This window comes from Ambystoma mexicanum, chromosome 10, assembly GCF_040938575.1.
Source record: "Ambystoma mexicanum isolate Mex_15411 chromosome 10, UKY_AmexF1_1, whole genome shotgun sequence".
NCBI classification, from domain to species: domain Eukaryota; kingdom Metazoa; phylum Chordata; class Amphibia; order Caudata; family Ambystomatidae; genus Ambystoma; species Ambystoma mexicanum.
In genome coordinates, this window is record NC_090932.1 from 1505213555 (window position 1) to 1505236687 (window position 23133).

Consider the following 23133-nt stretch of genomic DNA (forward strand, 5'->3'; position numbering starts at 1 on the left):
AGTGGGACAACTGGAGTTCTTTCTATAGTAGGTTTCCCTTACTTTACCCCCATGTTATTTCTATGGGTAATGTTTACTGATCTTAGTTGCCTCTTCCTCGCCTCAGTATTTGTTGGAAATGGGCAGGGGGAGATGGGGATTTTCCCAGATCATACTGTGGATCGTCCGGGAATCGCTGGGGACATGATCTTCCATCCTTTGTTTAGGAGAGGAGTGCCGGGGGTTGCAGGTTTGTGCGCTTTTTCCAGTCGGGTCCAACTTCAGGATGCAATACCAGAACGATAAAGAAATGCAGACTTTCACGGTGCAGACCCCTTCATGACAAATCACAGGATGAATCAAGTTGGATTCCAGTGGCAGTCACCACTTGCAGACGGCGACAGGTGATCTTCCAGGCGCAGTCACATAAGTAGCTCCAACTCAGCCTCCTTTTATGCTAGGATGCTGACATTTCAGGAGAAGGCGACTTATGGCACACGCTGACGGCAACCAAAGTTCCAAGGCTGAACGTGTAACGGTGATGGCTGCTGCGAGGTAGACCACGAGGGAGCAGTCCAGCAACACTTCCAAAGGCTCTTGCAGCATGCAATCTTGAGCAGGCATCAAAATTAGTTGGTCCATCTAGTCTAAGTTCTGAAGCACCAACGAGGGTCTTCAGAGATCAGGCAGAGGAGCAGGTTTTCACCAGGCCCATCACTGGAGGGGATGCTGGTCCACTGCAGAAGCAGTCGTCAGGGGCTGCTCTTCTTCGCAGGAATCTTGCCTCCAACGTAAAACAAAGCATGGCTGCAGAAGTCCTCCCCTTATCCAGAATTGGGCTGGAAAAGCAAGCCCAGGCCCACCAATGGTAAGGGATCTGCCACATTCAAACAGCTAGTATGTGTCCAATCAGGGACAACTACTGATTTCAAAACCGCCCAGCAGCAGACTCTCTGGCACCAAGGGATGTGGACGTTGATCAGACTGTCCCAGACCTCTCTCTTTGGCTCACATACACACAACGGCTCACAAGCCTGTGAAAACAGAAGCATGACCTTCAATGGGATTTCCTGACCCGAGTGGGCAGAAAGACAGCCAAACTACAACATGGCCAAAGAACACATGAAAAACCTTGTAGCTGGCCATCTTTGAGTGCTAGCCACCTTTAGTCGTGGCAAACGTGGAAATGCATGTGTAAAATAATTAAAAAACTGTAAAAATGTTACTGCTGCCACCAGCTTGTCTTAAGCACATATAAAAAAGTAAACCCATAAAAACACATGTTAAGGGAATACAAAGCATCTCCATTTCACTACAATGTAAGGTACTGTGTGCAAGTGACAAAATACAAGAATTCCAAAGGAGAGAGTACTGGCTGTCTTAGGGACTAGTCCGTTACTCCATAACAATGAGCCAAAGGCAAGGGAAGTGAAGCTCAAGGCTTTACTTTCCTTCCCAAACATCAGGCCAGGTTAATAAAACAGCAAAAAGAAGGGTGTCCCATCAATGGAGGCCGGGAAAGGTGAAAAAGAGAAAAACTTTCCTAATGGGGAGCAATGGCCAGCAGGTTGCACGCAAGCTCTATTATTAGCATGCAAAGATAACAAAATACTGACCAAATTAGCAGGATCGCCCATCTTGCGAGCCTAAGCCAAAGCCTTGCTCTATTTACTTTATCAAATGAAGAGCAGACATCCATAAATGCTTAGTAAATAACATCATGCTTGAGATAGATGCCGTTAGCAATGATCACATTTAACAATATCTTCAATTGCATCCATTTGCTTACAGAGTGGTGAACCTCCCCCGGACTTGTACTGACTATTGTAAAAATTAAGTTCATTAAATGGCCCGCCGCTTAGAAATTAAAAGTATTAGAATATTACATGAGTTAGAGGGTATTGCTATGTCAAGCTGAAGTAAGCTCTTGACAAAAATAACTAAACCACCCGCTGGACATCCCCGACCTTTATGTATGGATGTCATCATTTCATTAGCACAATAACATCTGTATACAGATCATGGGCAGATGTTTCTTGTAATTGAATCACATCGAAGCTCATTAAGTTGCTTTTCAAATCATCATTAGTCAGTTTCACCACCTATATTCCAAGACAAGATAGTTATAGGAATGGTTTCTTGAAAATCGGTCCAGTTCGAGCCCCGACAAAGGGCTGGACACACAGTCACCTTGCAGCTCTGGTAGGAAAGCACACGGTAGATCTTAACAAGTATAGGGAAGTCATAGTGTATGTCGAGATTGTAAGCAGTACTATGCTTTAGAATTGTTCCAGTATTAAGTCAATCTATCTCGTCAATCGAGGTCAATGCTAAGACAAGAGGGTCAGAACACAAGTCAATATAAGAACATCCAATATGAAATCACCAATGTCAATGAATTTCAAGGATTTATTATCTCACTATATCCCAAATTCAATTGTTTATACTTGGCGTGATGAAAGTACCAAAGATAGAAGGGAACCTTGCACAAAGATTTTTATAAAGAGAAATGCACTGGATTAACAGGCTTTCGTCCATTACCCCCAAAGGGCATGAACACAGACTAGGGCTTAAGTTGTTTTCAATGATCCATGATAGTTTGAATGGTTTGAACATTATGTGTTTGGTTGAATTGGCTATGAATCAATTTATGTCAAACATTGTCAAGTTGCTGAACAACTCATGATTCAGTGCATGAACATTTATGCTATAAATAGTTTCAAATACATATACGTGATTCGAACTTTGATCCTAGGTGACATTACTAAATGTCATCTATTCTTTATTAAATTAGATATTTTGGTTTTAAGATTCATCATTCACGGTCAGCTTTCGAGTAGTTTTTTTTATAGGACTATTGATTTTTATAATTCTAAAATGGCCACCATTAACACACGCTATTCACCAGTGTAGCTTGCTTAATTACAATTAACAGCGGACCCATTACATGATCAGTATTCCATCCTTTTAGGAAACGACAAATGTTTTTCACTTTATTCATTAGGGATTGCGAAACATTGACAGGTTTGTTTACCTTAATTGATTTGTGGTTCTACTTTTATACAAAAAAGGGAATCTTTGTTAATTGTAGATCCCTTAATTGCAGATGGTTCTCAAGCAAGATACAGCTTGGCACAAATTCTCAGCAAACTGAATGAATTCGATTAAGTTTACCATCAGATTCTGAGAGAATGGTCATCATATTTTCAGACATTAAGTTACGTAGTGGTTCCTAGCCTAATATATGTCTCATTATTTCAGAAAACATAACTATACATCATGTTATGACCCGGGTTTGAGTATATTAAATGCCCCCCAAATATTGGAATCTGATTTTGGCTGGTTTACTGAAGTTCCCTGGAAGTTAGTGCATACAGAAGTATAAATACTGGATTATATTTATAAACTCTTTAAGCAGCAATAGTTATTTTCAATCTCTACAAAATTGGAGAAGCTCTAATCCTGCTACTCCTGAAGAAGGGTACTATTATTACTGAAAAGCCTTGAATTGAACAATACAGGATCTTTGCTTGATATAAGATGTTCCTTTGACCTAATAATCTATATATCAGTCAAAAGATTTCAAATGCATATTTTGTTATTTTCATTTAATATGTAAATGGGATTTGAATCTTGAAAATGATTGTTGTATATACTTTACATGCAGCTTTTTGTACATTAAAACATGTTTTCTTTGAGCTGTACATGTGTTTACATTTTTTTTATGCAGACATAATATTGTAATACTCTGGAAATTATTAGTACCTTTTGTGAGCATTGCTCTTGGAGATTGCAAATACTGCTCATATAGGTGCAGTCTGTATGACCTTCTGATGCCCATTTACAGCTTGTTTTATGCATAGCTTTTCCATGAGAAGGGAAGGTTGTAGGTCCCTGCAAAGCTTGCAGATGTCCTGACTTGAGATCAGCATCTTCCGACACTTCAATTTCTTCTGGAAGCCAACATAAGCCCCTCCAAATTCATGTTCAATTGGATGTAGAGGAAGGGGGTCCCAAAATCCAATTTGATAAATTATGTATGTTTATATCTTTATCCATTATCCTTTCTCAGGTTCCTTAGAATGAACCACCCTCAGCAATTTTATAACTTCAGTTTAACCAGATCATTGCTAGAAAGGAGAAAAATGTCGCCTTTTCACTGTATCAATCACATGCTTCTTCTTTTCAATTCCATGTAATAAAACTACATTTTTAGTATCGGATACATTTTGAGAATGCGCATGACAAATGTGCACATAGTACAAGGTAAAAACTGTATGCAGTTCAGATTAGATCAATCAATGACAACAAACTGAATACATACATTCTTGTGTTTTAATTTCTCAGTTTGTTCAGTTCTTGGCATAGAATTGTCGCATGTCTCTTTTTCTGAAGCAGGTTTTTTCAGTTGACTTTGCTTTACTTTACGGGCCCAAGATGTTAGAGGTTTACTGCAAGAAAAATATGTTAGCTTTATTGTTGCATTGAAAACCCACAAAACATTTGATGACATTTTAAATCAATCAATTTCCTGTAAAATTGTTTTAGTTGCGCAATTGATTTTCACAATCTAATATTTTCACCAAACACTGCATATTGATTTTTAAGAGATACATTGTGGTAAATGACCATTTAAAGTCCTAAACCATTGGGAGATGGCAAGTTTTGGAAAATGTATTTAAGTACATATTGCTCATGTACAACCCCCACTAAGGTGGGTTTCTAGGAGGTACTATATAACATGGAGTGTCCCAATAGTTCAATTCCTTGAGCACAAGGGAGTGCATTCATTTATTGACCAAAATGACAATGAATGTCTAGTGGTTCCCAACATTTCCAGCAACAACAATTTGAAAAAAAACTTGCGCTAATTTAATTCTTTTTGTGGTGTTTATGTAGGTTCCCCACCCCTTTTCTTTTTCTTATATTCTCTATTTTTCTAGGTTGAGAGTAATTATTTTTCTCAACATCTTTCAACATACAGTGACAAAAGACAACATTGAATATAAAAAGAGCGTCCCATATCCACAGAAGAACAAGTTACTTACCCCTGGTTACGTTCTTTCGATGGGATGTTCCTCCCACGTATTCCATATCTTTGATATTTCCCAATATCCAGGTTGCTGCTTCGGTAAAAATGTTTTCCCAAGTAAAGGGCGCTGTGCGTCGATGCCTCACGAGTCGATGTCCCTCGGTGGCCTCCGTGCCGATGTCGAGGTCATCACAGGTATAAGTAACGCGCGCAGAATCTATTGCCCAGTTCTGTTTTGAAGCGAAGGAGCATCTTAATTTAGACGGTTACTGCCCTTGAGGGAGCACAGTCTGTAACCACTGCGGGGTAGGTAGGGAGGGGCGATAAAGAATACGTGGGAGGAACATCCCAATGAAAGAACGTTACCAGCGGTAAGTAACTTGTTCTTGGAATAGATTGTCCTCCCACGTATTCCTCATCTTTGAAACTCTCCCAAAAATATAATCAGGAGTAGGGAGTAAAAATAGAGTAATTAAGTGTGCACAGAATGCAGTACTGCCTTTCTGAATTTTTATTCTTGGCTAGTGGAGGAATCCAGGCTATAGAATTTTGTAATGGTGTGTGCAGGCGACCATGTGGCAGCCGCACAAATATCCTTTAATGGAACTCCTCTCGGAAGAGCTGATGAAGCTGCAATACCACTGGTTGAATGGGCCCGTATGTGTTCTGGAGGGCTTTTACCGGCCAATTTATAACATTCTGCAATTGTTAAAATGATCAACCTAGAGATGGTTTGTTTGGTGATGGCTAGACCCAACTTATGACCTGTGTAGCCCACGCATAATTGGACAGTTTGCCTCAGGTTAGCAAGTCTGCTAGTGTAAAAACTGAAGGCACGCTTTGGTTCGAGTCTGTGCAGCCATTCTTCCTCCTTCCCTGGATGCGGAGGAGGGTAAAACGAAGGTAAGTTTATCCCCTGAGTAATGTGGAACTCAGATACCACCTTGGGAAGGAAATTAGGCTTCGCTCTTAATACTACTCTGTTCTTGTGAAAAACAGTGTGAGGAGGCTTGTAAGACAAAGCCTGTAACTCACTCACACTTAGGGCAGATGTTATTGCCACCGAAGAGACTGTTTTGAAGGTAAGTAGTCTTAATGGGCACAAATGAAGAGGTTCAAAGGGAGTACTCATTAAAAAGTTTAAGACTAAATTTAGATCCCACAGGGGCACCTGAAAAGCAGTTGGGGGATAAACATTAGTTAACCCCTTCAAGAATTGTATTACCAGAGGTATTTTAATTTAGGAGATTTCCTCTGCAGTATGCATGAAAATGTAAAGCGCTGCTAGGCAACCTTTGATCGCACCAATCTGGAGTCCCAGATTTGCTAAGTGCAACAGAAAAGACAAGACTATCGTGTATTGTATGAAAGAGAGTCAACATTCTTATCTCTACAACAGCTGCAGAACTTATTCCAACGGCAGCGGTATAAGGATTTTGTCGCTGGCCTTCAGGCCGAAAGCAACACCACAATACGTCATCCAGGAGGTCCCATTCTTTGTATCTCAGCCTCTCAGAAACTTTGCATGAAGGCTGAGAGTGCCGCTATCTGGATGGAGAACCTGACCCTTCTCTGTGTGAGAGAGAGAAAGAGAGAAAGAGAGAAAGAGAGAAAGAGAGAAAGAGAGAAAGAGAGAAAGAGAGAGAAAGAGAGATCCTCTCTTTGTGGAAGCCAAATCGGAGGACAGATGGACATGTCTAGAAAGTCCGGGTACCACGTTCTCCTGGATCAATTAGGATCATGGTTTTCCTGAACCTCCTTATTAAACGAGGAATGACGGGGACTGGAGAAAACGCGTAGAGAAGTGGAATTTCCCAGTTCAACAGAAACGCGTCCCCAGAGCTCCTCTCGGGGGAATATTCCCTGGAGCAGTACAGTTCCCACATCCTGCTGGCACTTGTCGCAAACAGATCCACTTGAGGGTTTCCCCAAAGGGTGAAGTTCTCTTGAAGGACTTCCTGAGCCAGGTCCCACTCCTGGGAGACTGCACTCTGCCTGCTCAGAGCATCCACCGTCGTGTTGTTCTTCTCTCTGGTTAGGTGCACTGCCGATAGAGAGATCCCTTCTTGTATTGCCCAGTACCAGAGCTACATTGCCTCTCTGCACAGTGGTAGTGACCCTGCACCACCTCTTTTGTTAAGGTAGTAACATGGCCATTGTGTTGTCCGTCATTATCAGAACATTCTTTCCCTGTACAGATGGCAGTAAAGCCTTCAGCGCTAGTCTGATTGCTCTCAGCTCTAAAAGGTTGATATGTCGTTTGGACTCCGATTGAGACCAACAACGACCAACAACCGCTGATAGTCAAATCGCTGGTATGAGCTCCCCACCCCATGAGTGAGGCATCTGTCACTACTGTTATCTCTGGCCATGGTTGCCAAAAAGGTTCTCCTCTCAAGATGTTCTCCCGACGGGTCCACCACTGAAGTTCCAGTGCGACTGTGTGGGATATGCAGGCGATTCGACATCCTTCCCGAGAACTGTGACCATTGGGTCCTGAGCGCCCATTGGAGGGATCTCATTCTCAGGCGAGCCTCTGGCACCAGATAAATGCAGGATGCCATTAGGCCAAGCAACCTCATAAAGTTAAAGGCCGGAAGATGTTGGGCATTCTGGAACTTTGTCACCATCTGAAGAATGTCTTGAGCCCTCACATATGGTGACAAGGCTTTTCCCAGGGATGTAGCCAGAACTGCTCAGATGAATTGGAGTCTTTGTGATGGTATCATGTGGGACTTCTTGAAGTTGAGGGAGAAGCCCCGTCTGTGGAGGGAGTGGCACGCGTAACTTAGATGATCTAGGGCTTGTTCCGGGGAATTGGCCCTGATCAACCAATCGTCTAGGGTATACACACATTTCGTCGAAGTATTTTTCAACGTGGGACATTTCATCGCCAACATTTTCATCGACCAAAACTCGTTTTAAAAAAAATATTTTTGGGTGGGTGTTTTGTTGGGGATGGGGTATGATTATTTATTTAAGGGGGGTATGGGGGGAACCCCCCTGAAATAAATAAATTAAACATTTTTTTTTAGAAAAAAGAGTTTAGGTCGATCAAAACGTGGCGATGAAAAGTCCCATGATGAAAAATACTTCGGCGAAATCACGCAGAACCTCGTCTAGGTAGGGGTAAGCGAGAATCCCCCCTCTCCCGAGACTTGCTGCCACAAGCACCATTAACTTGGTGAAAACCCTCCGCGGCAGAACCCGAAACTGATAGTGCAAGTTGGCAATGGCGAACCTCAGGTACTTTCTGTGCTTGTGATGGATAGGCACATGAAAGTAAGCATCCTGAAGGTCCAATGATACCAACCAATCCTGAAGCTGGAGGGCCTGAAGGATTTGAGAAAGGGTCACTCTCTTGAACTTGTCCTTCCTGAGGAACTTGTTCAAGTCTATTAAGTCCAAGATGGGTCTCAATCCTCTGTCTTTTTTCAGTATTAGAAAATACGGGGAGTACCAACCATTGTTCCTTTCCGCTACAGGTAGCGGTTCTATAGCACTTTTCTCTAGCAGGGTTAAAATCTCCTGCCTGCATAAGGAGCAGATCTGGAATCTTCAAAGAGTTGGATCCCGTTGGATGATTTAGAGGGGTTTGTAGGAAAGGCAGACAGTAACCTTGAGGCGAGTGTTTCCAGTACCCAAGCATTCTGTCAGATGTTGTGTTAATCTGCCGCCTACCGTTGTTTTGTGATGGAAGATCTCAGAGAGGTTTTGGGGCGGCTGACACAAATGCTGAGGGTAAAGCAGCACCTGCTGTTGCGTTCTTAGTAACTCTAGCCCGTCCTCCAAAGGGGAATCGGCTCTGGCCTCTTTGAGTTGGCTGTCCTCTGCCTTTTCCAAATGCGGAAGAGCAGCAAAAGGACCTACCCTTTCATGGAGCACCCGTGGGGCGGTTTTGCGTTTGCCTTATTGCAGCTCCAAGGGATTTGGCTGCTGCCTTGGATGTTTTCAGCTTCTCCAAACGTACATCAGCTTTTCTTCCGAATAGGTGTGTGCTATCAAAGGGCATGTTGAGAAGTCTGGACTGTAAATCTGGTGCTAATCCCGACTTCCGCAACCACACAAATCTGCGGATCACTCTACTAGCTGCCATTGCTCTGCTGATGCCGTCAACTGAGTTGAGACCGGTTTCGAGGGATTCACACATAGCGTCCTTTACATCCTTGATAAGGTTCAAGAAACCGTCCCTTTCTTCCCCTTCACGGATATGGTCAGCCGCCATTGAAACACAATCCCAAAGCGTGAATCTTGCTGGTGTGCAAATGGCATTCGCAGACTTTAGTGCCATACTGCATGCCGAGAAAACATTCTTTGCCATGGCATCACATTTATTGTCATCACGATCTTGTGGGATTGTAGGGTATGCATTTTGCTTTCCAGAGGAAGTTGCAGCCTGTACAACCAGACATTCTGGAGTTCGGTGCTTTGAGAGATATAGAGGATCTGAAGCATATGCTCTATATTTAGCAGTCAATCTCTTGTTAACTTCAGGGATCACCTCTAGTGTTTCCCAGTTGGTAGATACCCTTTTATGTAAAGCCTTGTGAAAAGAGACAATAGGGTCCTCCTGTGGTCCCTTGTCGAGTTTATCTGTCAGTTCATCTTGTTCGAACACAGGTGTGGGCCTAGACCATCCCATATACTCCATCACCATAGTCATAAGCAACCTGTAATTGCTTTCAGCGTGGTCTCCTGGATCAGGCCTTCCAAAATCAACTTCCGGGAAGTATCAATTCCACTTGCTTCATGCAAGGATTCCTGCAGATGTTTCAATCTAGATTCCTCCGATACCAGTTCTTCTGGGACAGAGGGCGTCCCAAACTCAAGACCAAAGGGTCTTTCTTCTTCAGTTGTTTCTGCCTCTTCATAGATTGAGGATAGGGTCTTGAAAAAATCTGAACGAAATTGTGGTGTGTAGTTTTTTTCAAATGTAGAAGCAGAAGGCACTATGGATGTGGTTAACGGCGCCGAAATTGTCGACGATGACGTCGGCGGCTTTGATGAAACCGTCAAAGGCTTTGTGGTTGTCGATGGAGTCGACAGAAATGTTGACGTCTTCGACGAGATCGTCGAAGGTATAGCCTTGTGCTGCGTCGAGGAGGTCAACACACGAGGTGTCGGTTACCTCTCCTTCGACGGAGGCGCCAAGGGCGTCTGACGCACTCTTCGACTTAACCTTGTGCGTCACAGAGGCTTTTTCTCAACAAGGGTTTTTCACGCTCTGGAGGAGTCTCCCCAGCCGAGGTCGAAGACTCACAGCTTCTGTGTGTTATTTTAGGGGTATCGCCTCTAGGTGCCTTTGAGGGGGGCAGGGCTGTGTTCTCAAACACCTTTAACATGCTTTTGCAGAATTTCTCCCACTGTGCCGGGGTACTGTTTTTCGTTAGACAAGTAACCCGCTCAGGAGAACTAGAGGATGAGGTGGACGGCGACCTATGGTGCCTTTTCTTACTGTGTTTCGGAGAGGAAGAGTGATGTGATTCACTTCGAGAGCGTGACTGGGAGTGTTTTTTGTGACAAGGAGACAAAGGCCTTGACTCGTCTGAAGGACGTATAGAAGGCGTAATGGACTTTTGTGGCCTACCTCTCTCCAGCTTCCCTCTACGCTCCCTCAAGGCCTTGGCCGTCATGGACATACACTCGTTGCATTCAGAACATGGATGCTCTACCACAAGGCACCACAGAGAGCTGTGTGGATCTGTCATGGACATCTTAACCCCAAAGTCTCGGCATTTAAAAAAAACAAAATTGGACAGGGGCGTAGATGGAGCTGATGATGAGGCCATATTCGTAGAAGTATAGCAGAAATTTCACCGAAAATCGAAGGCTTTTGATGTTCTCATGGAACCGAGTGTTGCGTTCCCGAAGCTGTAAAGCGCAGAAAAACTTAACTGAACAACGGATACTGCGCACGCTACTTCTACCTGTGATGACATCGGCACAGAGGCCTCTGAGGGAAATCGACTCGCAGGCATCGACGCACAGCACCCTCTACTGGGGAAGAAAAAAAATGATGAAGCAGCAAGCTGGATATTGGGAAATATCAAAATAAGGAATAAGTGGGAGGACACAATCCATGTGTAGATGGGCATTTTGCATAGGGCACTGCACAGTAAAAATATCAAACCACTATATACATTCACCAGAGTGACTGGACAAACATACTACTCCCTACATAAGGCACTGCATGTGATTTGGGGCAATGGAAGACCCTCCTGGGCCTCTGTGTGCACCATTTTTACGCATGGTTGGGGGCCCCCTGCCCCAGCCTGCACCCCTGCTTCCTCGCTTCCCTTTCCTCCCGCCTTCCAGCCCGCCCCCCGGCCCCTGATTGGCCAGCAAAGTTCAGCCTTTGCAAGGCTAGTATCGAGCCCCACTCCCTGCAGCCACCATTCCATCAGGAGCTGCAGGTGAGTTGGGGCAACGGAAGACCCTCCTGGGCCTCTGTGTGCACCATTTCTGAGCGTGGTTGGGGCCCCTTGCCCTGGCCCGAACCCCTGCTCCTCATTTCCCTTTCCTCCCTCCACCCACCTCCCAGCACGCCCCCCGGTCCCTGATAAGTCATATCACTGTTCATAACTGACCACCCCAGGGCAGTCCTCTGCCTGTGCAGCCCCTGCAGCTAAGGGCCCCAAGGCAAAGGGCGACTCCAACAGTGGCGGCTCCATATCATGTCTGCAGGTGTCGGCTGGTCACCAGCCGTCAACCAGCAGCAACCACCAAACGTAAGTGTGGCATCGGTGGGAGTAGAGCAATTACTCTACTCCAGAAAACCCTGCCACTCTACATTACCTTACCTCACGATACAGATTGCCAGATGAATGTCACCCGCATTACTCTCTTAGGGAACACACAACACTAGAAATCGCCCATTACAACTCTACTCTCAAGCATAGGTATATCAAACCCTCTGTGTCTGCTATAAACTAAATTTACTATACCATATCCTGAAACCTGCTCCATTTTGAAACTTGGGCCATCTCTCCCACCATACATGACTCCCAATCTAGCTGTAACCTCCCCCTCTCCATATGGTTAACACACCACTTCTCTGCGTCACACCCAACAGAATTATACACTTTGGCAAGTGCTACACTTAGATAGAATTGTGAACATTCGTCTGCATCGCATCTAGATAGGATTGCAAATGTTAGCAGGTGCCATGCTTGGATAGAACTGTCAATGTTAGCAAGTGCCACACTTGGCTAGAACTTTGAATGTTAGCAAGTGCCACAATTAGATAAACGTATGAACATTAGCCTGCGCTGGACCCTGACTGAATTATGAAGGATAGCAAGTACCACATTTGGTTAGAATTGTGTACATTGGCTTGCGTTACATCTGGATAGGATTGCGAATGTTGCAAGTGCCACACTTAGCTAGAATAAGGAACATTGGCTTGCGCCGCACCTGGATGGGATTGCGAATGTTAGCAAGTGCCACACTTGGATATAATTTTGAACATTAGCCTGCGCCACATCTAGATAGGATTATGAATGTTAGCAAGTGCCACAATGAGATAGAATTGTGAACATTCGCCTGCGCCGGACCCTGACTGAATTGTGAAAGATAGCAAGTACCACACTTGGTTATAATTGTGTACATTGTCCTGCGTTGCATCTGGATAGGATTGCGAATGTTGCAAGTGCCACACTTGGATAGAACTGTGAACATTAGCCTGCACCACATCTAGATAGGATTTTGAATGTTAGCAAATGCCACATTTGGTTAGAATTGTGTACATTGGCTTGCTTTGCATCTGGTTAGGATTGCCAATGTTGCAAGTGCCACACTTTGAACTGTGAATGTTAGCAAGTGCCACAATTAGATAGAATTGTGAACATTAGCCTGTGCCTTACTTTCTTTTATGCACTATCAGAATTGTCCTTGGACCTAGTATGACAGCAACCTCGTCTGTTGCTCCCCCATCCCCTTACTGCCCCCCCCCCCTCTCGAGCACTATCTTAAACGTTGCCAGGCCTAGTACGATATAGTCGCTTGTTTTGTTCCTCCCCTCCCTTTCTGCATCCTTCTCCCTCACCTTTTGTTTTTCTCCTGCTCTACCAGAAATAGCGTCAGGCCTAGTACGGTAGTCGCCTGTCTGTTTCCATTTCCTTCCCACTCCCCCCCCCCCCTTCCCTTATCTATGTCTTAGCTCTTGCACTATCTGAAATGTCGTCAGGCCGAGTACGATAGTTAATTTCACATCCTTATTGTTCATGGCCTGTAAGAATGTCATTGTATTTTCCCCTGTTCCCTCCCTTGCCTTGAAGTACTTTGAAACACATTGTGTATAGGCGCTATATAAATAAACTATCATATCAAACTATCATAACATTTGTCTGCGTCGCATCTAGATGAGATTGTGAATGTTAGCAAATGCCACATTTTGAACTGTGAACGTCAGCAGGTCCCACACTTAGAATTGTGAACATTATCTTGCGCTGGACCCAGGCAGAATTGTGAAGGATAGCAATACCACATTTGGTTAGAATTGTGTACATTAGCCTGCATCACATCTAGATAGGATTGCAAATGTTAGCAAATGCCACATCTAGATAGAATAGTGAATATTAGCCATTGCCACAGCTAGACTGCATTGGGAATATTACCAATGCCACATTTAGATAGAATTATGAAAGCTAGTTTGCTTCGCACCAAAACAGGATCTTGAAGGTGGCCCATTGCCATATTTGGATAGAATTGTGAATATTGCCACGTGTCATATATAGACAGGATTGTGAACATTAGCCAGTGCCGGATCTAGATTGAAATGCAGAGATATTCACATGCCACATCCAGAAAGAATGTCGAAATTCAGCATACATCCCTTCTAGATAGCTAGGCCAATAACCAACCCACTGGTTGATTCCAAACACAACCGCTGTTATAACTTCTCTAATAAGGAGTGACTTGCATTCAAGCACTTAAGCGAGACACTACCATTGTCATTAAACAGGCTGACAAGGGTGGGGGGGTGTTAGTCTGTGATGCTTCCTCGTATGACACCGAAGTATTGAGACAACTTGACAATCCTGATTTTTACCTCAAACTTAGAGGGGACCCCACAGAAGGAATATGGAATGAAATTCTAGCACTTGCCACTCGGGGCAAATATGCTGAAATTTTGAGTTCAAAAGAATTCCAATTCCTTACCACCAAAGGCACGAGGGCCCCTCTATTTTATATTCTTCCAAAAATTCATAAGAACATGCTCAATCCCCCAGGCAGACCGATCGTGTCTCTCTGTGGGTCTATTTTGGAACCTTTGGGTACATTTATTGATCATTTTCTCAAACCCTTGGCTGCCGAAACTCCCACCTTTTTGTCGGACACCACTGATGCTATTGTCCCACTTGGAGGGCCTACCTTTCGATTCTGACAACAGTTTGTTCATTACTTTAGACGTGGAATCGCTTTATTCCAATATTCCACAGTCTGAGTCGCTGCCTATTATGAAATTTTTTCTAGACCTCCGAAGTGATCCACAGCTGGTTCCTAGTGAATTTATTGTAGACTTGCTAGAGATTGCCCTAACCAAAAACTATTTCAGGTTTATTTACAAGTCAAGGGAACTGCAATGGGAGCAGCCTTTGCTCCCAATTATGCGACCCTCTTTATGTGGGCCTTTGAAAAGGTCTCCATTTTTGACGACTCCAATCCTTATCAGCAATCTATCATTTTTTATAAGAGATACATAGACGATATCATCATTATTTGGGATAAAACCAAGGGAAATCATGATCAATTCTTGACATGGATTAATTCCCAAAATGACCATCTACGGTTTACTATGTAGTACGTCTATTTCCTTTTTGGATCTCCAATTAAAAACTAAAGAAGGAGTAATTACAACAGACTTGTATCGTAAAACCACTGACCGGAATACGATTTTACATTTTGAGAGTTTTCATCCCCAATCCCTAAGGGAAAGTATCCCTTATGGACAATTTCTCAGGGCTAGACAGAATTGTACCGATAAAAACGATTTTTTGGCACAATCCAATATTATAGAGGATAGACTTTCTAAGAGAGGTTACCCTCGACTTATATTGCGGCAGTCGCGCAAAAGGGCGCGTTACCAACATCGTGAGGTACTACTGGCCAAAAACACTCACGCAAATTTAAACCACTCACGTATGGTTTGTGCTATGACTTATAGTACGTACCATTCGGAGATTAAGAAGGCCATAGGCAGACATTGGCATCTGCTTCAAATGAATATAGTAGATCTTGAGCTTCCGATGTATGCCTTTAAAAAGGGAAAGAATCTCAAGAGTTGGCGGTCTCAGGCGGATAGGTTGCATGCTACCAAAGCACCATTAACCATTACTCAAATGTGGGGCATGGAAAAGGTTACAGGCCATTATCCATGTGGGCAGTGTTGTCAATGCGGATTTACAACTGCTACCAACACCGTTACCATCAACCACAAGTACTGGAAATTGAGAGACCACACCACATGCAATTCTAAGAATATGGTGTATGTAATAACATGCCCATGCATGAAGTCCTATATAGGGAAGACATCGAGACCTATTAAATTGAGGATTTCAGAGCACAGGTCCCGTATTAGAATGCATAACTTGTCTTCGCCCTTAGTGGGGCATTTTATTGAGTACCAACACAGTTGCAAGGACCTACAATGGTGGTGCCTAGAGCGAGTTTCAGGGCCTGACCAATATGCTACGGCCAATCGACTTGCCTCACGTGAACACTGGTGGATATATAACACTCAAAGCCATATATCCGGACTAAATTCTCAGGCGGAATGGCAATCAGTGTTCAATAGGACTCCTAGACACTAGTGGAGTCAGAGGCTGATGTCCCAGTTGCGAGATTATGACCAGTGATCACGTACATTTATCTAGAAGGCAATCCTATTCGCTTAGATGCAAGGTGTCTTTTAAGACGCAAGTTTGACCCCTTTTGGTATGGTACATTCATTCCTAGCTTGCAACGTATGGATGCTATCTGGTTGCGCTTCGAGTTTTGTTGGGCAGGTCTCATTGATTGACAGTATGTATATTCTGCACACTTTGCATAATTTGTGTATTTTTTGTTTGGTACCTTACCTTGTTTGGTTTAGTTTTATTTTAAATTTTCTATTTGTCCGCAAAAATGGGAATTTACTTGATTACCCTAATGGCACTATTTTTATTGATGTTGCTGCTGTCACGGTTTGTTGCTTTTTTCTATTTTGGATTGCCTTTGAAAACGACCATTTAAACATTATATATTTTTTACTGTTTCTACCGCCGTCACGGCATGCTAATTTGTATAAGCATATGACCGCGACCGCTGTGAGCATTCTAGATGCGCTGTATCCTACAGAACGCCTGACTGGACATGCCCCATGCGTCGGACGTGCCTTCAAATGAAGGAACAGGCGTTACACGGCAGCCCGTTATTTCCGGGCCCGTTGCCGATAGTACGCGTTGGATCCTTTCATTCGAGGTAAGGTTGAGGACACTCGCAGGGGCATGCTATAAGCACGATTATTTTCTTATCCCCTTTTATGTCACGCTGCTGTTCTGATGGACTAACATCAACGGGGGCCTTTATGCTAGCAACGCTTTCCATTGCAGCTCGTTATGTAAATGGCCGTGTTGTGTGGAGGCTGTTCACACGCCGCTCATAGGCGGGGGTTCCCAATAGAGCAGATTTTCGTTCTGCCAACATTTTTTTCGTTCTGGGGATCGGGGTTAGCAGCAAGGACTTTGTTAGTTTGTTTATGCTCAAAACTCTGTTAGGGATGGTTAAATCGTTAAGCTTTTAATTATATGTCACGAGCTACTGGAGGAGGACATTTGCTTGCAATCCATTACTGTCTACTTTAAAATCAATCTATGTATTCTAACCATAGTACTTGTTGAATAGGTGTTTCACATCCCTCTGAGAGAGTCCTGTTCTCCCAAACTCTTAAATGCAGGGGCTGCGCAAGGGAAGACATGCACGATGCTGAGTTTTCCCCTATGTGAGCCTTGTTGCTGTGATTGCACAGCCGTGAAAGTGCAGGAGACTAAGGCCAGAAACAGAAGGCAAGTTGAGGGTTTCAGGAAAAAAGGAAGCTCCCAAATCAAGTGGCCGGACCAAAGACACTGGTGCTGGAGAAGGGTGTGGATCCCCAGCGATTCAGAAGTAGAAGAAGAAGCAGAGGAAGTGTGGAAAGCAGTGCAACCCACAAAACTATGTGATTGAAGCCGGTGAGTGAAGCACGGTGTTCAGAAACACTTTGTGCGAGCGTTGCCAGTAACTGTAGCCAGCTACTAACAGACTTGCGGATGGTTAAATGCGAGTAAAAGCTATTCGTTATATCAGAAGTCTTACTAACAGTGGAAATGTAGCACTCGCATATAACGTTGACGATCACTATTCGTGTAGCTGAACACTCTTGCTGTTTAACAGTTTTTGCGTGTCCCTAATTAATACAAGGGAAAACTTCCTAAACCATTACTGAATACCAAACATTGTCCATATGAGTTGCAAGTTGATTAGTGAAATCTACTATTCTCAATGGATGCCAGAATCTCATCCTTTAACGTTACATTGCAATATAATTAACTACTCAACATTAAAACTTAAAATCTATTTTAAGGAGAGGTCACGTGAGCCTAATTGTGTTTTCACTTGAGAGACTAACTCTATACTGTATCCAGAAGTGACATTTGTTCTAATTCAAAGAAGTAAAGAGTCTAAAGCCTGGGAGAGAAGAACAAACATTACCCCAAGCCAAGAGGCATTCCCTTTATATAGCAAAATGGTGTTGCCAAGAGCCATCCAACTTCAAAGTGAAGTTAACCATCAAGTGGCATAAGAAAAATGTACCCTATTGCTACCTGAAGCTGGGCAAATGCCACATAAGCTTCTGGGTAATTATTTGGTCTGATGACTGGCAAATAAAAAGGTGGGAGCAAAGCTGGCAAAGGCGAATTAAATGCTTACGAAGAATACTCTGAAGTAGAATACAATCTGTGGAGCAAAAGATAGCTGAAGCTTAAAAGGAGAGAGTCATATGGGCAGAAGCAGGTTGTCCTGGTAGTACTACGACAAATGGAAGAGGGAAAGAGACTGCCTCTTTTAAGCCATTACCTGCCTTGCCTACCTGAAGAGGTTGAAGTGGCTTATAAAAAAACTACTTAATAATTCAACACTACTGGGAAATAGTAGTAATACCTGCACTGTGATGGTATAGTAAGTTGTCAGCAGATGTCACATTGAAGTGGTTTGAAGCAATAACGTACTATGGGACAAAATTGACGGTTCTCAAAGTACCAGCAGAAGTTAGTTTGATGGAAATAGAAGCAGCAACACAGAGGAAGCATTTTGACATACCAAATGTAAAGTTGCAACTGAAAAAGTCCTAATGAATTGTGTGCTATTGACATTTGGAGAATATTATTTATTGTGAACTGTGGTAGATTATCTTGAAGAAGAGAATTTATCATAACCAGGTTTATCATTGCTGCTGTTCTTTTCTGGAAGTTTGAAAGGGATCTTTTCATCCAGGAACAAAAGAGTTGTTACCAGTGGATTTTTGTTTGTTGAACATTTGCTTTGACTTTGAACTTTCAAGAAGTGGTTCAAAACCTTTCTGTTCTTTGGTTGACCATTTTGGAGTTGCCTTTGAATCCTGGGGAAGGGATCTTTGTTGTTTAGTGTGAGGGCCTGTTTACCCATGCGAGAGCAGGTTTTCTTAGCCCCTAGACTAAGTAAGGAATTCCTCTGTAGAGTAGGGCAAGCACAGTATTTTCTTTATATAATTTCTTTGATAAAACGGCATATTTTGAGAAATCTACAAGCAGTTGTCTGCCTCGCATTACTGACCCATCACAATATTTGTACCGTGCACTATCACCAACAGAGTGGTCCCCTGGCTCTCTGGCGGATCTGAAAAGGAATAGAGGGGTGGGGGGGTGAGTTAGTGGGAACGAGCGGGATAAGTGCAAGAGAGCAGTGATGTGCTCTTGGCAGCTTCAGTTCGGTTAACACCGTTCGCTGAGCTTGGGGGTGCTTTCCGGTCAGGAAAAGTCCGGTCAGGACTCTCTCAGAGCTTGCAGGTGAAATCTGCCGTCTCCACACTCAGGTGCCCTTCTATTTACAGGCCTGTGCTTCTCCTCTGCTACTGCTGCTACAGCCAGCCTGCCAGCTTTTCTTCCAGCTCCTTCTTCTACTCCTTTCCTGGTGGGGCTTTTTACAGGTTCAATGATTGTCTGCAGGTATGGGCAATTTGCTTTAATTGCCTAACTGCTGCAGTGGCTACCAAGCTTATTTGCCTGACTACATCTACATGCCTCTTCATCCCTGGTCTTCGTCTCAGTACCTCTAGGATTCTGGGACTTGTAGTTTCTTCCACTAAAGTTAGGTTTTTCAACTTCTACATTATTTACGAGGGTAGATGTTATTCCCTAAGACTTTTAACAGAGGGGTATGAGAATGTGCGATTATAGAGGAAGATGGTTTACTGAAGACAACATTTCCATATTTCTTTACATTGTACCCTTGGGTTTGAGAAAGGTGTTTAGTCTGGGATACCAAAAAGGATCTTTATTATAGTTTGGTTCACATACTTTGATCTCATATGAGGTTGAGATATATTAAAATGACAATAAGCCATAACCTCTTTGGGTAAGAATGTTCCTATCAGAGGAAAAATATAGTGTTTCATCCCACGGAATCTCATCACCACCCTGGGCCTCATCACCTCACAGGTGATCAATCCACAGTACACCACCCGCAGGGTTGGGATCAGGGAGCATCTGCCTTCCCCTGGCCACCTAGGAGGAGACTTTAGGCAGGGTTTCAGTAAGGGATCCGTAGGATTCTTCACAATATGCTCCTGGCATGCAACCCGTGCCTTTTTAGCAGATCACTGTGATTAACTGTAAAGATTTACTGGTCTATCGGTTGTTGAAATTCTATTCTTTGATTGTGCAGCCCTAGCCACAGTATCAATTGCTGTAATGGACAAAGGTCCATGCACTGGCAGGCCCTACAGCCTGGGCATGACCGATGCTCATGTCAGTCATGGCGTCCCTATTCACAAAGCACCTAGGGCATTGACGGTGCGCTAATCCAAGGACACTGCCTTGCCACAGACGCACTACGCAGGCACGCAATTCCTCACTGTGCTACATGCCATGGACAACAGGTAATGGAGTCATGACCATGTGCACAAAGACCTGTGGTCAATCTCTGTAGACCGTATGCCAGGGCATGGCCTGTACACATCCTACAGGTACCCTACTGCCAGCACTACTCGCAGGGCAGGCCCTTCACTTCCTTCCCCCGTGGCTACAGTGCACATATTACACTTTGGGTATGGCCCTTAACCTTGCCCAGCAGGTGCCCCCCCGCCCTTTCTTCTGAGTTCTGACCCTCACCTTTCTGATTTTTGTCATGCGCGACAGCCACCCCATTATTATATGACCTGGTAACCCCTTCAACCCACCGTTATGTGAATATATTCCCCCCTGTCCCACACCCACTATCTGCCACTCGAACACCCCTTACTTGCATTGCCCCCATGCGCTCCTTTGTAACTGTGCTCCTCTGGACCTGCCCACTTCTCTCCTATCCCTCTCATGCCCAGTTCAAATACTTTGTTTGAGAAGTATTGCAAAGCCCAAAATATAATGTGAAGGTTTAGTAACTGTGGGCTAGATGTCAAATTCTCAAATATGCGTTTGAAGAAACCGCTACTGCTTAACAGAAAAAGACCTCAGTAGACTTGCTTTTGGTTCAGAACCATTCAATCATATTACACCCAACAAAGCACCCTGCATATACTGCAGCACATCTTACAGTGGAATTTAAGGCTCAATGCTTTGTCAAAACGGGTGTTGTTGCAATTAACCTTCATTTATCCCAACTAAATTATGTCCCTTTCTACCTTGTCAATCTCTGAGCTCTTTTCTAAAATACTGCTCGCTGTGAGGGGTCTCAGAAATGAGAGGCGGACACAAAGTTGTAACTCTTTCAACATCAGACATCTTTATTGAAATAAAAGGGTTGGATAAAGGTCTTTCTGTCCCTATAATAACGAAAGTTTCTATACCTAGGTAATTAAAGATCAGTCTGTGCCTTGTCGTCAAAATTATACTATCCATCCTTGTTTCCAAAAGAGATCTGACCCTCACACTTATAAATAAACAATCACAGGTGCGTGGTAAATGTTTCTGTTTAGAGTAAAGTAAAAATGTGTAAAAATGAAATCAGAAAATCCAACAAAAAAGTCTCTACATCCGGGCCTGGTTTCCCTTCCCGAGGATTATTTCAGATGAGTTGCTTTAAAACAATGAGTCTTTGGGAATATATGAAATGGCTCCTTCTCATTGAGTCTCTGAAGAGTAGCTGAACTGTCTCTTTCTTAATGCTTTATTCAGAATGGCAATAAGTATCTTTTCCAATACAGTTTGTAATCTCCTGGTGTACTCTCCTGACAGGTATTTCTTCTACAAAGTCTTTCTTTTTTATCCGATAGGGCCTCATCACAAGTTGGACGGTAGCCCTTAAACCCAGCATTAATGGAATTAGCACTGCCAAAACCGCTCCGCCGGATTACGAGCCGGCGCAAATACTGCCATGCACATCTACCAGCGCTATTACAGCCGGCGCTAATAGTGCCGACAACAACAACCACATTTCCAGCTGTATAACAAGTGCATGTATGGCAGTATTAGCGCCAAAAACCAGTGCTAATGCAGCCAGAAAAACACCTCCAGCTGGAGGTAAATGAACGCAGGTGCCAGAAATTAAGCCACTGGTGCACACAATGCACACCAGAGGGCTACACAAGACACACCCAGGAATCCAAACACTGTTTCCAACACCATGCTGCATTACTTGTTGCAAGCTGGGACAGGCAGTTGCTCATGCTGTGCCTGGACCTTGAGATTCAGGCCAACCAGGTCAGAGCACACAGAGTCCAGGGGGCAGGGGCTCTCATCGACACCCAGTTGGTTGTGTACCGCCTCAACAGGGAGACCATCACTGAGCTGCTAGCCACAATCCATGAAGACATCGGGAGCAGTATCAATATCCGAACAGCTGTTGCGACCACTGGTAAGGCTGGTGTCAGTCCTGCAGTTCCTGGGGACGGGCACCTTACAGCAAACTGTGGCCATGATGCACGGCATGGCAAAGCCCACATTCTGTGCAGTCCTGGCACAGCTGCTGGATGCCCTCCTGCGCCAAGTCAACCAACACATTGCACTGCCCACCACCCAGGCCCAGGTAAATGACATGAAGGCACTGCACAACTGCCCAACTTCATAGCAGTCACTGACTGCACTTGTGTTGCATTGGTGGTGCCTCGGGCCCATGAGGCCGTATACAGGAACCGGAAGCACCACCACTCCAAGATGACTTGCAGTTTTGACCTCACCACCCACTGCAGTGCCCGCTACCCAGGTTCCACCCACAAGTCCATGGTCTTTCACAACAGCACACTTCCCGGATACATGGAGCGGCACAGAGGAAAACGGACCTGGATAGTGGGCGAGTACAATCCCTGCCACATATACACAATGAAGCACCAGACCGAAAAGGGGGAGGGGAGTGTCAACAGTGAAACAAAGCATGGCATGATAAGTGGATGTACTGGCAGAACCCGGGCAGCACCTGCACCAACGGCAGGGGGCATTCAAGGGAGCATTCACAAGTCGGACACAACTGCACGCACACGCTGAAGTACACACACCGACGCACAATTCTGCCTGTACCACAATGCATCAGCAATGGCGCACTGTGCAGATCCACAGACCACACCAACAGCATGTCCACCCGTGCCACAGCCATGTGCAGTCACCTGGGACACATCACAGAACACCTACCACATTGCTACACGGGCATGTACAGGCAAAGGCATCCAAGTGAATAAAGGCTGCACAGACATCAAACATGCACATTGCATGGGCGGGATGCACACATGCATGCACACAGCCAACAATGCCACAGTACGTTGTGACAGCAGACGCAAGTATGAGACAACTGAGTGATGTATGTATGCCACCCCATGCAGGTGACTCTGGATATCAGCAGCTGGCGTGGCTGATGACCCCTGTGCATGACCCATGTACACCACACAACGCTGCCTACAACCCTGACCTCAGCCAGAT

The 23133-nt window shown here is 44.3% G+C and overlaps 1 protein-coding gene across 3 annotated transcripts in view; it reads right to left on the reverse strand.

Moving 5' to 3' along the window:
• Positions 1–23133, reverse strand: part of MPHOSPH9 (M-phase phosphoprotein 9) — a 1008430-nt gene that overhangs the window by 747980 nt on the left and 237317 nt on the right. For all 3 annotated transcript variants that reach the window (XM_069619661.1, XM_069619663.1, XM_069619662.1), the window contains one exon: positions 4304–4430. In XM_069619661.1, the coding sequence (XP_069475762.1) occupies positions 4304–4430 (127 nt within the window). The remainder of the gene's footprint in view (positions 1–4303; positions 4431–23133) is intronic.